The sequence below is a fragment of the Ixodes scapularis genome, unplaced genomic scaffold, assembly GCF_016920785.2.
Source record: "Ixodes scapularis isolate PalLabHiFi unplaced genomic scaffold, ASM1692078v2 PGA_scaffold10__122_contigs__length_95168666, whole genome shotgun sequence".
NCBI classification, from domain to species: domain Eukaryota; kingdom Metazoa; phylum Arthropoda; class Arachnida; order Ixodida; family Ixodidae; genus Ixodes; species Ixodes scapularis.
The window spans coordinates 72,340,657-72,355,913 of record NW_024609836.1 but is presented as its reverse complement, the minus strand read 5'-3'; the positions used below and the strand labels follow the sequence as shown (position 1 = coordinate 72,355,913).

General features: G+C 48.6%; 1 protein-coding gene across 1 annotated transcript in view; it reads left to right on the top strand.

Moving 5' to 3' along the window:
• The first annotated feature begins 4,567 nt into the window (after window positions 1-4,567).
• LOC8027428 (probable cation-transporting ATPase 13A4) overlaps window positions 4,568-15,257 on the top strand; it is a 25,273-nt gene continuing 14,583 nt past the window's right edge. The window contains exon 1 of the mRNA XM_029974267.3: window positions 4,568-5,005. Within this exon, the coding sequence (XP_029830127.2) occupies window positions 4,844-5,005 (162 nt within the window). The 5' untranslated portion in view covers window positions 4,568-4,843. The remainder of the gene's footprint in view (window positions 5,006-15,257) is intronic.

Below are 15,257 nucleotides of genomic sequence, written 5' to 3'. Positions count from 1 at the left end.
GGAATATTGAACCATATACACCAACTCATGTTTACAAACAAACCGGAGCGCCCCTAGCGGACGCCACCGGCGCCGCGCATGCGCGATGGGGGTGTGGGCAAAAAGCTCGCCGTCGCCCATAAACAAACCATTGAAATGCGATGTTGTCTGCCCGGTGTGAGTCCCCGCGCTCTTTTTCGCGTTGGAACTGTTGATTCTACGTTCTCCTAACGATGTCTGACTGCTTGAGCAGCGTCAGCGAAATTAACGAGTCTCGTTACACCGCAAAACTTCGCGGGAATAATGTGACATGCGGCGATTCATTCCGCGTGGACGCCGCAGAACGCACGCTAAAGCCTGATTCACATGATGAGATTTCGCTCGCAATTTTCAGTAGCGACGTCGCTCGGACTGCAAAAGCGTAAACCGTAGCTGAGATGGTCGACTTCGATTCTGAAAATCGCAAGCAGAATTGAACCAAGTCAATTAGGCATAGCAAGAGACGATGGTCACTGGTAACAATGATCAACATCTCCTTGTACTTACTGTTTACATCGAGCCTGCTTACCAACCTTCAAACTTAAGTCTTTTTAGGCCTGCACTTACTTCTTATAGCAAGTGCCGGGCCAATATTTGGTCTACGGGCCGGCGTCGTCTAAGAGAGCAGACGACAAGCATAAACGTTTGAAAGAGCAGACGACAGTTCGAACGATCGGGCGGCCGTTTGAACTTGAAGACGCACTGAACGTAGTCCGCAGGTGGTCCGTACAACTTGACGGTTTTCTGGCGTTCATGTTGAAACAAAACAAATAAATCTGATGACCACAAGTATCCGTGAATTTCACCCAAAGTGCTTCCCGCCTATGCAATCGTTATCCGACGGCGTCTGCTTTTCTCTTTTTACGGCACATATCCAGATTCTCGGACGAACCGAGCACGTAAAAACTGACCACCAAACCTTTCTCGACTGTTTTGGTACGGACCCAGTCCCGGCGTTTTGACGAGAAGGCAGGTTTTTGTCTGGTTCCTTTCAAAACAACGCAGGAACACACGTCTGGCATGGGGACTTCTGCCCACAGCCCCAGACCGGAAGTGCGACCGACGCGCCACCACCGCGCCGTGACGTCACAGAGATGAGTTCGTTTTCATTTCAACTCCTGATCGATACGAGTTTTTTCTCTCGAACTCTTCCCGAACAAACGTATACCAGCTAGTCATCCCTTCGTTGTAAATTACAGCGTCGCAACGCACGACCCACGGAGCATTTTAAAACCGGTGACCTTGAGGATAGGGGTCCGGCCCTCCCTCGCATCCCCACTGTCTTATTTGTCCTTCGAGAGAGCGGCTTCTGTGGCTCGCTTATCGCGATAATGGCAGCGCGCGAGAAGCCCCGTGTTTACAAACAAGCTCAGAAGAAGACCAGCGCCGCTTCTGTGTGTGTACTTTTGGCTGCAGGGCGCAGCGGCGACGACCCAATGCACGTGCTTAAACGGCGCACACGCACGTCGCTCAAACACAGGAGAACCGGTGTGGCCGTGTTGATCACGTGCTCTCCTATACTCTGTTTCACCTTATGTTGTACCGCAGCGAAGGCTAGAAGCGCGAGCTCATAGCGTTGGCAGCTGCCCTTGGTGCACGAGAGCTTGTGCCGCCGAGATGTGCCCCAGAGCAAGGAGCTCGCGCTTGTAGCCTTTCCTGCGGTACAACACAAGGTGAAACAGAGTATCGATAGATCACTTGGGAACACGAGAATACAAACACGTTCTCCCCCCGTTTTCTTGTTTTTAGGGAGCCGTGTCCTATAGACCATTTGCAATATTACCCAAGCATCAAGGAGAATGCAGGGATGGGTGTTCTACGCGCTACACGCGCACGCCTTCCCCGTATGAAAGATTCGAAGTAAATAACCAAAATAAAGCGCTGACGAACGCGCGTGCAAGATGCCTTTTGTTTTAGGTATTTGCTTTAGAAAAGTTACTACTGCTGAGGCCAGCACGTGCGGCGCGTGGAACACCAATCCCTGTATTCTCCTTGATGCTTGGGTAATATAGCAATAGGTCTATTGGCGACAGATGCCGTAATATGACCAAATTATTTCTTTGCGCGTGATGCGTTCGTTCTCTTCCGTCGTATCCACCAACTCAACTGCGTGACGTTCCTTTTGACAAAAGCGCCGCAAGACAAGGCCGTAAAGTAAGTAAGAGACACAGCATAAGCGCTACTTTCAACTGAACGTTTATTGAATCAACACAAACTATTCGTACGCCCCATCGGGCTTTTCAAGCAGGAATTGAAAATCTTAATCCGTTAAATGAACTGTCGGGGCACTTATGCATCCATCACCCCCTTGGATTCTGATATTGAATGACTCGTACAATTCTCTCGAAATCTTGTTTCTTAACTTCCCCAGTTTTATATATATATATATATATTTTTTTTCCAAGTTTAGGGGCACAAGGGCATCTATCACAATGAATAGGCAAATTGCCCGAGGGGGAATTCCTTACTGACAGCGCGTGCTCTCGTGCCCTGTCATTGACGCACCTGTTGTGCTAGGTGGCGCAATCTGCCGCCCGTTACCAAGGGTATAGCCATTACCATCCATCCATCCAACCGACCTACGTACCAACGAAACGTACGCCTGACTGTGACGTCACAGCACTGCGCACGCTCACACGCTTCACGGTAGTCTGGTTTCTGCGCACGAGCAGCGCCCACACCTGCTGCGGACAAACGCGCTGTCTTCCACCTGGCCAACTACAATTTTCACCAAAGCACGGTGGAAGCTCGGAGTCGTCCCGTCGCTAAACCAACACCGTTAAAGTTGCCAGTCCAATGTTCCTCTTAGCTCCATTATAGTAGAATTCATCGTACTGTCACCGTGATTGAGCACGTTGAACCAATGGCGGAAGGCCGACCATAAGCGACGCTTATGGTTGGCCTTCCGTCATGGTTTCTCCAGCGCGAGCTTCCCCGTCGGTAGCACTTCGGCATCTCTCCGAGCGTGCACGCGCGGCCGATGCACCGGAGTGCAACAAGCGCGTGCTGGATGCCGGGCACCCGACAAAGACGCCCCGTCGTTATCGTCGTCTGCCAGCGACTGTGCGTGTAGAAACCGTGGGAGAGGAGGAAAAGAGAGCGACGAGCTTTGGTTGGAACGATTAGTTGAGTGGGCAGACTCTACTCGCTGTTCGAACGCCTTCGAACATCAACGCGGACGCATTCGGCGAACGCGTTGAAATGCCCGCTCAAAGCGCGCGGAGTTCGCACTCTTGATACTTGCTGCTCCACGCTCAAACCTAAATTTGGTGCAGACGCGTGCCCGCTGTCCACAATGCGCGCGTGAAACGCCAGAAAAGCGCCACCACCGTGAACGGACGTCAAAGACAGGAGTTTGTGTCATTTTGTCCAGGCTCGCACATGGGACCATTTTAATCACGATAATTTTGACTGATACCTTTCATTGCCTTGCTTAAAACACACACAAACACACACACACACACACACACACACACACACACACACACACACACACACACACACACACACACAACACAAACACACACAAACACACAATGCCATTACACAATGCGTACCGTCCAGCAGACCGGCAAATTTAGAAACAAGAAAATATCGCCCTCCCCCTTTTAAAACAAACAAACAAATAAAAACACTTTTTTTGTGTGCAAAAGTTGAAAAGAACATCGCTTTTACCGACCGATGGGACGACGATAATAGAGCCTTGCAGACACTTCCTTCTTGCTTACATTAAACGCAAAAAAAAAAAAAATCGTTTTTTTTTGCGATGAAATAATAGACGTTGCTGCAGCGTTTAATTGATGAAAGTCAGGCCCTTATGTAAATACCAAACACTATTTCACACGCAGATGCCTCGAATCGACCGATCTGTCAATCGGTCAAACTTTCGACTGCCCCCGCGCACTAAACATGCGCCATCGACTTTCTAGGTCAATCGCCATTTCCTTTGTCCAATCTTTTCTTTCTTTTATTTTTCTCTTTTCCACGGGGAGGGGGGAGAAACGCGTGTTGTGCTGCCCTTTCTGTCAAACCTACTCACCCTATTTCCTTTTATTTGTAGTTTTTACTCCCTCCCTCCCCCTTCCCCTCCCCCTCAAACACGCACACCTCCCTCTTTCCCAGAGTATTTTTGTTTTTCTTCCAAAGGCACCCACCCCCCATACACACACCAGCTTTGGACAAGCACCTGTTTCGGGTCCCGTAGCAGCCTGGTAGCAGCAAGCGCCGACGTGTCTCGACAACAACGAGAGAGCGAAAATATAAAAAAAGAACGAAACAAATCGATGCAAAAAGGAAACACGAGAACGGAGCGCGCGTTTCCGATTCCCTCTGTGCGCGGAGACGAAAACCCACAAAGGCCAGCCACACGATCGGCAAGGAAACGCTCTCCGAAGAAAGAGAAAGAAACCTCTTGAGCGAAGCAGCAACAAAAACGACACAACAGCTGTATCGGCATCAGCTGAGCCTTCGGCGCCTATCCCCTATCCCTCCCCCCCCCCCCCCCCTCCCCCCTCTTCCGGACATGTCCGGACCTGCCTCTAGCAACGGGAAGACCTCTGAACGATCTGGGCAGGCCCACGCCTGCTCCGATTTTTGCGGTTCGCCTAGGAACCGCCAAGAATCCGTTGAACAGAGACTCGAAGACGCCGACTGGGGCGGCCAGGTCCTTCTTCTGCGCGGCTGGCAACCGCGACGGCTACGTCATTGTCTCTATGGCACCTTGTGCTGCCTGTCCTTGGGCTGCGGGTGGTTGCTGCTGAACAGGCTCAAGCCTTCCTGGCGGCTCAGGCTGCTGCTCACGCCGTGTCCTCTGCGGCGCGCCACGATGGTGACGCTGCACGATGAACGCGGGCGTTGGGTCGACGCGCAACCTGTGAACGTGAGGTCGCTGTCGTCGTCGTCGACGTCCGACTTTGGGGGCTTTCTGGTGTCCTTCTGCTACCGGGGGGTCACGTACGCCTGGGACGATCGCAAGGACGTCTTTGCCGTAAGCTACTCGGTCGCCTAGGGCGGCTACGCGCCTTTTTAAAGCTTACCACCCGGGCTAAAAATGCTTAGCCACCACGTTCCACAGCCTAGCAGACAAAGATGGCGACGCGCCATGCTCTCTCCTACTTTACCATAAACCACGGCAGACCCTGCGAGCCAGCTCAGCCAAGTCAAAACCGTAAACGTATTCGCGGAAGGAGGTTTTGGTATCGCCGCCTGGTGAATATTTTTCAAACCCAGAGTGAGGATACATCAACTTCCTCTGCTGGTGCAAGCACGTGCAATGGCAAGCTTCTATGTACTATGAAAATTAAAACAAAACCACGTGGGTAGCATGTGCACTACCCATAGTGAGGAAAACAGAAGCGCCCCTAGCGAGCTTCCCACCGCGAATACGCGACTTCGCGCCCCACGAGAAAGGTCACGTGGCACTGTATCTGATTGGTTGCGACGGCTCGTAGCGCCCACCGGGTTCCAAGCTTCCAACTTTAAAGAGCTCAGTTCTCGAGAACGACAATGATACCTTTGTAGCCCATCGCGCTTTTCTCAGCACGTACGAATAGGTGGCATATCTTCTTCGCTCTCATACGAAACACGGTTGGCTCCATGAGACAAGTGGTAGAGAGATTGCTCTCATCGCTATTGAGTAGACCTGCCTGGCCGGTCTACTCGATAGCGAAAACTGAATAAAATCATCATGTCGATCTTAAATGAAAACATAATGCTCCTGAGATCCTCGTCTGTGTCGCCCCCCACCAGCGGTGCTGCACCTTTCGCTGAGATAAATGAAAGTGTAACCAGAACAAACTGGGCTGTAAAAAAATATACCCAGGTGTACAGTAACATGGAATCTAGACCAGGCACGGTTAAACTTTAATTAACCACGTCAGCACTGTCTTTATGCGTTTTGAAACAAGCCTTCGAAGTTCGCAAAACAGCAAAAAAAAAAAAAAAAGGTATTATTTGAGTAAGATGACCCGCGAAATTTACGTCCATAAGAACAAAACCGTTCTAGAAAAACAACCTTTCTGGACTTCCTGAAACTCGCTTTACAAGGGGGACCGTCGTGGACATTCTGGGGAGGATTATTCCGAGTCAACATGTTCAAGGAGTCAAGAGATCGTTAAAATACCTTTTGACTCGTTGTGCCTATGGATCTCTTGACTCGATGGACCTCTCGATTCGTTGGGGCCTCTTACGAGCTGCGTTAGCCAATGTAGCGCTTCATGCGTGCCACGTGACCTCACGCTGCCCGCGAAGCGCCGCTCAACCGCAAGGTCACGTGAAAGGTTCCGAGCTACGGATCTTTTTTCACAAGGGGGCCGCCATCTTGAATTTCGCCACTTCCAATATGGGCGAAAACATCGCTTTGCCGTCGCCACGCCAATAGAATACATTTAGGATACATGCGTAACCTAAAGCCACAAATGAGCTGCGCTTAGAGCATCGGCACTCTGTTCCCCGACATTGTTGTGGGCGCCGCCATTTTGGGGCTTGTGCAGAGAGACGCAACTGCCGATCGTCATGATTCAAAAGTGTGACTTCTTCAGCATTAAATTCGGTGTTGGGAAGCTCATGTAATATTGCTTCGCTCCGTCGCTTAAACATTTCTGGAGGGCGGAAAAGCGTTTCCTGTGATTTCATATAAAGCTTCAGACAACTGGCAACAATGATTTTAAGCCACAATATGGACAAGTGTCGTTACTCGCGTTACTCTGAAGCGTATAGCTTATTTAGTGGCACTAGCGTAACCGTCACACATTCTCGTCTTGCCTCCCCCTATTTTTTATTTTTTTTTTTTATTTTTTACTGCTTGCAGGTCGAAACGTTTTATAATTTTTTCGTCGCTCATACCGGATGCGCCTTTTATAAGGTGGCTGGGGACGAGAGTACACGAAACACGTCTGAAGTAGAGTAACTGTATAGGGGAGCATATACAGTTACTCTAGTCTGAAGGCATGGGCGTACCAACCGGGGGGGGCAAGGGGGGCACTTGCCCCCCCAGTTTTCAGAGCGGGGGGGCAAGGCATGTGTTTTGCCCCCCTGAAACAGCCGCCACTGGGCAGGGCAAACACTGGCCGGCGGCGCCCGAGGACTGGCAGGCGATGGAAACCCGAGGATTGGCAGGCGAAACACTGGCAGGCGATACAAACACTAGCAACGGCGCTCACGCCGGATTGGCAGGTTTGTGGAGATAGGCGCTGCCGCCGTCAACATATGCAGTGGTTACAATGCGAGTTTCCGAAGCGGTAGCGTAACTTAGTTGTAAGATGTCTACCTCATACGTAGCAGACCACGGTTCTATCTACGCTTTGGACTTCTATTTTTTTTTTTTTTTGTTTTCGTCGAACATTTTGTATTGTGGAGGCATTTGGCGATATTTACATTATTATTTTTTTTTTACAATTAGCGCTGAAAGAAAAACGAATGTTGTGGACGCGCTGAACTAAATTGTATGGGACTCTCTTTACTGATGTGAATGGGGGATAGTGGGGCTTGGGTTGCCGGCTGCAAAGCGGCGTGTACGGGGGTATAAGGGGGGAGGGGGTTAACGCTCGTTGAGTGATATACGCGCCGTCCGAATTCGATATTTAAGTTTCCGCACGTTGCCGAACGGCCAATCCGGCGTGAGCGTCGGTGCTAGAGGGCCTATCACCTGCGCCGTAAAAGTTAGTGATGGACCGAATCTGCCGAACTTCAGATGCGGCAAATTTCCGCACATGCCGAAATTTAGAAGGCAAGTTCGACAAAGATTCGATAAAAATTCGGCAAATGTCTGCGCACGCGCACGAACGCGACGGGGCCATGGATCGCAAATGGACGCCGCGCAGTTGCGCGGTTACCATCGCTTTAGTACAACCAGCGGTTACGGCGAGGTCTGGAGTGGCACGGTAACTGGGCGTTCGTGAGCTTTTGCGAGTGTGGTTGTCTTCAATATTTTCTGCCTCAAGAACACAAGTCGACGAGTAATTTACGCGGCTCACTGCGAAAGTGACGGGCGGTGCATTCTGGATAACGTGATTTTCATTTGATCTTTCCATTCATGAAACGAGATAGTTGAAGCATTGACTGACAACTGGACAATTACGCTCAGTGCCCGCAGCCCACTGCCGTCAAACGGGAGAGTCACGAAGCTTGCCAGAATTAGGGCTGGGAAGTCGATCCAGTAATCTATCGATTAATCTACTAATGATTTAATCGTGATTAATTTTTAACCGGTTAATCGGTAAAATTTTGACGAAACTAAAACGGTTGAAAGTCAGCGCTATCACCACGCAGAGAGGACGAGTACATCTGTATGAAGAGCCAACTTAGGGCTAAATTTTAGCCTAAAGTAAGCTGTAGGGGCGAGATTAGTAACCTCAGACAATTGGATTAGCTTACACGTGTCCCGTCTAGTTCAACGCCGTTTGAGTGTCTGTTTAGCGCAGCGGAGGCAATTGTGAGCAATCAAGGAAGGTCGCTCTTGCCGGAGAATATCAACGAACCTATTTTCCTCGTGCAGATAAAGTAATGACCTGTGAGCGTGAGTGTCTTTGAACTGTTCTGAATTACACATGGAGGCCGATTCGAAATCCAGATGGTATATTCCGCCGTTTGTCACAAATTCAACAAAATCAAAAACCAATTTTCTTTTTTTATATACTTTGTATGAGAATGAACGAGGCCGATTAGTTGATTAATTAATCCATTGAAAGGTCGCGATTAATCGGGTTAAACGTTTTAATCGACGCCCAGCCCTAGCCAGAATGTATGGGATGCAGCTGGCATCCTCGTCATAATGGGATACATGTTTTCCCCCTTCTTTTTTCTTTTTACGCACTTTCTGTAGTGCGTATATTCTGTACATTTATTTGTCTGTTTGTTTTTTCACATGTGGTGGCGGGCTGGCAGGCGCTCTGAGTAAGGGTTTTCAGCTATCTGCCTAGCCCCGCACACCACCACATGGGCCCCTCCCAGTATGTGCAAATAAAATTATTATTTTTATTATAAAAGTCCTATCTTCGGCTTACAGGTAGTTTGTGCCAAAACAGAATAATATTGCGTTTTAGTTCGCATTATTTCGCGATTTTCATGTATCTGCATAAAACTAAACACAGAACTTTCATGCTCGACGTTGGATATCCGATATTCCTAACTCTCCCCATCTTCTTGAACGTCCGTGTGTGTCCTAACACCAGAAACCGGAATTTGAAAGGCTAAAAACGGCACGTTGCGAATATGGAACGCGCACTTTCTTGCCAAGCTGACGTCAAGTGGCTCAGATCGAAAAACATGCATATTTACAATATTGCTATCTCTTCAGGTGAAGGCTCAGCAACCGTTGCAATCGTATTCGCGCACGAAACGGCGACTTCCAGAGAAAGTAAGAACGTAGTGATTGCTTTTATTTTAAAAATGTAAACACACATCCAGGCCTGCGCTGATGAAGTCTTAAAATCAAAACTCTCGTAGCGTGATTCATGACTGCGGCGGCTGCTACCCAACCTCGTTGTCACGCCACTTTCTGGAAGCAGACACTAAAAATGCAAAAGTAAACACACAAAAGCGACACCGATACAATTATCTTGCAGAATATCACCTTATTTAGTAATAACTGTGTCAATAGGCACTACTAGTTGCTTTTAAGTTAAGAAGAAAAACAAACAAAAAAACGTAAACCTTTTACCAAATCTTTGTCGAATATTTGCCAAATCTATAGAAAAGTTCGGCAAAAGTTCGGCTCCGCCGAATCGGCGCCGAACTTTCGATTCGGCAAAAGTTCGGCCCATCACTAGTAAAATAGTAGAAATTTGCGACCGGAGGGGGGGGGGGGGGGGGGAGGGGAGGGGAGGGGGAGCGGGGGTTGTCTTGCCCCCCCACTCAAAAACAAGTTGGTACGCCACTGTCTGAAGGTGACCGCAGCGCCGCCTATGTCGCGTCCGTGACGCTCGAGGGCGCCTCACCGGTCTCGCAACGAGCGCCATGCTAGGGCGCGGCGACGCCAAGATGCAGTCTTGGCCAGTAACTAGCGTATCCAGTGATCCTAGCAGTAACTATACTAGTAATGCGTTACCGGCGGTAACTAGACACTTTTTGTTCAGTAACTTGTGAACAGTAATGCGTTACTGCTTAGTAGAAATAACTTGTAACTGTAACAGGGTTACTTTTCAGGTTTCGGCGCAAAACCATGCGGAGCGCAAGGTCGTCTGCTTCCTGCACTGCGGTTGCGGTGACTTCGGAACTACGTACTCTGACTGGAAGGATAGGGGGTCGACCTCAAACCCACTATCTTTCTAATCAGAGTTCGGCGTTCTGACGTCACCGCTACCCTTGCGCATGAAGCAGACGAAATGGACTTTTTTCACCCTTTCTCATGGCTCTGCCTTTCTCTAGAGTAACTGTATAGACAATTTCCACAGGAGCGCCGCCATCTTGAATTGTCGTCACTTCCAGTATGGGCGACGACGAAATAGTAAAACGTTTCAACCTGTAACTAGTAAAAAATGAAAGCCGTTTACAAATCCCTGTAACGCCGAATTGGAGCGCAGCTCTTGAGGAGGAGTAGGGAAGGGTACTGAGGGGGTCACGTCACCTGCCGGTAGTCACGTGACCCCGGGGGGTCACGTGACCTCGGGGGAGGGGGGGGGGGGTCACGCGACCTCGGAGGGGGGTCACGTGACCTCGGGGGAGTGACGTGACCTCGGGGGGGGGGGGGGGGGGGTCACGTGACCTCGGTGGGCGGGTCACGTGACCTCGGAGGGGGGTCACGTGACCTCGGGGGGAGTCACGTGATCTCGAGGTGGGGGTCACGTGACCTTGGGGGAGTCACGTGACCCCCCCCCCCCCCCCCCGGTTACGCCGACGGCGACGCCGACGCCGACGCCGCTCAGGCTGGAAACGGGCCCCTAAGAGCTGCGCTCTAAAAATAGAGGGGAGTCAAAACGACAATGTGTGGCGGTTAGGCTTATATCCTAAATGTCTTCTATTGGCGTGGTGACGGCAAAGTAATGCTTTCGCCCATACTGGAAGTCACGACATTTCAAGATGGCGGCGCCCTTGTGGAAAAGGCTTGCAGAGCGAGAGTATCCCGTTCCTTTTTCTTTCGCCGCCAACTCCGCATTGGCGGAGAAGCGGTCACCGAGCTGGATCCGATTTTCGTGCGGGAAAGCGACCTTGAAGGCGTCGAGTTTCGGGCAGAGCATGTTTCTCGCTTTGCGTTTGCGAAACATTCATCCTACACTACAATAGAACGAACTGGAAGGTTCCTTGACCATTCCAAATTATGTGTAGCCACTGGATACGATATAATCGCGTTGCTTTATGAACACGAGCGATGTTTTAATACATGTTTTCAAAGTCTGGGAAGAAGACAACACGGAGGACGATCGCGTAGCTCGCGCATCCGGGCTCTTGCAGAAGCGACGGTTGCTTCCCGCAGTGCGGCCTTGGATCCAACATGGCCGCCCTAGGAGCCCCTTCGCGGTGCTCTGCGGAGCAGAGCACCGCGATGGGGTAAGGTCCCTTTTTCGAGGGACCTTGCCTTTTTCGAGCGCCGTGTTGCGGTTTGTCCGCGAACTAAAAATGAAGGGCAGTCCAACAGGACTCCGCTCGTCAAAACACATTGACGACATTGCGCTCCGAATTCCAAACACGACCACCAAATCGTCTCACAACTCGTGAGAGAGGGTACCGCAGGAAACTGCTGTAAAAGTCCCTCCGCAACAAAAAAAATAAAAAAAATACCAAAGAGCGACAAAATAAAGATACAGATAAAGTTTCTGGGTCTCTGCTTGGTCAAGCTGCTCCTGCCAACTGCCGGGATAGGGACAATGGTGTCGTATACCGCTGTATGGGGTATCGTCCACAGCTTGTGGAGATCGAACAAAGCGCGTCGTCTTTAAATTGTTTGTTTCTTTTCGTCCGACCGAGGGAGCGCATGCTTTTCGCGGAGATCCATCCGATTGTCGTCCAAACGCCCGTGGCTTTTTAAAACCTCGTCTTTTTTTTTTTTGACTATACGTTCCCCTCTAATTTGGACCGTCCAACTCCCAGCTGTGCTTTGGGGGTCTCGTCTACAGGCTCTATTCCCCCGCTCTACCAGCCTCCCCCCCCCCCCCCTTTCTCTCTTTTTTTTTTTTTTTTACAAATTTGTTTATTAGTTTAGTTTCTTCTCCATGTCACCCACTTGTTGTTGGCCATATCTTTGCTTCCCGAGTTCCGTCGCTTGAGAAAGAGCATTCGCTCGAAACATCTGAGTCGTTCCGACATTTTGTGTGTTTTCTTGAATTTGAAATACCGCCCTTAACCAGAACCAGGGGCATTTGCAGTGATGTGATTGGTCCGAGTCACTTTGGAGCAGCTCTTGGAGCAGCGAAAATCAATTTTGGAGTAGCAAAAATAACTTCTGGAGCGCAAACACACACCTCATTGATATTCATACCATTGCAAATATTATGTTAAGATTCATGTAAAACAAGTAAAAGGCAATGTCTACGTTGCCTTCTAGAACACTGTACCTTTGTGCAGCATTTTGTTAGCATCGATTGCACACCAGAAGCGATTACCTCAGGCACAGAAACTAGCTGTTTAGTTGCGTGTAGAAGCGCCAGAAACGGTAACCACGAGATGTCTGATGAAGGACAGTACGAAGTGCTGTGAATGGTTATTTTATGTATGGAATCTCCAATTGAAATAATGTTAGAATACAATAATTTTGAGCACCTCAATTTATACTAGTTAATTCGAGCGCGCTGTGAATGCTTACAAACGAAAGAATAAAATTATTAAATACGTACACGGACCACTACACTCTTTCAAATAGCAACGACGTTTTGAAATGTCGTTGCTGTTTCCTTCAAGTTCTCGAGGTTGTAATAAAACAGCAATTCTTCATTCAGACTTTTTAGAAAAACGAAGCTTTTGTCATTTGACTATGAACGTCAATTACATTTTATATATATAGTAGCTCATCACAAAAATTGGCATGCCAACTATTATGCATTTTCTTAAAAACAATCCTGCCGAACTCGTTAAGGTTTTTCCCAAGCTTCCAGTCATTGCACCTGTTAATATAGTTCTGATTTACTGCCACATATATAAAAGTGATTAAAAGAGTTTCGCATAAGGAATTAACTTACGGGAGTTAACATAGATATGCTCACTGAAGTATCCTTACTAAATCTTGAATTAGAAAAAAAAATACTGGCAGGATATTGCAGCAGGCTGTATACTTTCCGGTTTTAACCGAAAAACACCGATAAATATCCGCCGGTGTAGAAAATACAAGATCGGTTAAAAGCGAAAAACACCGTTTTTTTTTTCCTTCATATTTTCGAACAAGCGCAGTTTTTTTGTTTTTTTTTATATATTATTGAAAAAGTTTTACGCAAGCTTCCATCAAACACATTATCTTACTCGGGATCATGCACTTTGCCTGTCCTCCTTTTGTGACCTACGTGGTCTTGGGCTCTTGGAGGACAGTAGCGAGTTTTAGTAGACCGTGTTTCCCGCTCCGCTAAGCCCCTCCGCTACCCGGAACTCTACAGCCAAGGCCATCGGCGCGCAGGCGCAGTGGCGGTTTCTTCGTTGCGGAGGGCCAGCGGAGAGGGAACACGGTCTACTAAAACTCCCTAGTAGCTTGGTTCTACTGTTCTTCAAGGTTAGTGGTCCTTCTGGGCCGCCGAGCTTGAAGATCACTACCAGTGGCCCGAGAGGCCAGCCACAGCTGGCCAGTACTCTCCCAGGCCTCGTTGGACGTTTTGGGGCTTCCCGCGTCCAGCACAAATGTTGAGCGGGCATTCTCGAAATTGGGCGTCGTCAACAGGAAGGAGCGGGTGTCCGATCAACATCCGCCGATTTCTGAGACATACAAGCCGAAGTGTTCTTCAGAAAGCGTTTCCCGCTCTGGAGGAATGCTTTCCCCTTAGCACGAGGGTGCACTCTGGCAAAGCAAGGCACGCAAACGCGTGATGCCTACCCCACGCTTGTCACATCACTGCAGTACACCAGCGCACAGGGGCGTAGCCAGAGGGGGGGGGGGGGGGTACATAGAGCTTTAACCCCCCCCCCCCCCCCCCCCCCCCCTTCCCCCGAAAAAAATTCCTGACTACGCCACTGGCTAACCTGTCCGATCTGAAGGAAATCGTGTCGAGCTAGATCGCAACAGCCGATTGGAATTATAAGTCATCTATCCTCACCGAACAAATTCCAAGTTATGATCGACTGACTGTAAACTCGGACCATAATTCGTTATCGCGACTCCAACTAACTATAGGGGGCGTCACTCGTTTTCCAAAATGGCGGTTATAGTGAGCTCGGTCCGAGATGCGTGCCGCTGCTGAGGCTGTCTAGTGTTCTGGCTTCACTGAGCGACACAAATTATTTCTGGTAATACGAGGAAGCAAGGGGTGTTATGAGTGCAGGTCATCTCTTTATTCTGAAAACAAAAACGGTGTTTAACGTAATACTTAATCCAGGAGGCACATTTTAATTCTGGAGCGAAAACGAAACTAACCTCTACTGTAGGTTTAGAAAAAGTTATATACGTAAAGACAGGGGACGGGACAACACACAACAAACAACACAACCTCTACTTTGGATTTAATTTCTAGATACAAGGTCTTAATTTCGAATTCCTTCAGTGTCTCACGTCGAAATTATTTAGATAAAGAAGTTGTTCGCGGAAACTTTATTTTGTGACATACATGTAACCTGCCTACATGTATGTCACAAAATGTACTTCCAAATATTTTAGAGATTTCAGTGCCCCTTTAAAGACAGGGTCTTTCACACACCTTAGAGGTAACATAGAATATTGTAGTTGTTGAAAACATCAGTGCTGATATTTTGCGTTCTCGCTGCCTTTTCTCGCTCAGATTATTGTCATGTGAAATAATGAACTGCGGGCCTTTTAATGGGTTTTGGGTATTTAGGTGATTAATTGCTTTAACATTATTCCTAGCACAAGAATAACAGAATCAATCCAATTTTTACAATATGTCCACAAAACGTACAAATTAATAAGCATTGTTCTCACTACTACAACCCAAAGACCGAGTCTGAGTTAGACAGCTGAAGTGTCTTTTTTATAGCAACGCGTGACGCATAGGACTTCATTTTGCATCCAGTGTTTGACTCTTTATCCATCTTCACAAAGATGTCAGACTTTTGCATATTCTAAAAAGAAAAACAAAAAATGGTACCTTTCTGGAAAGACTATTATGGTTAAATGGCGTATTTTTGTGATCGTGGCGTTAATTTGGGCATAC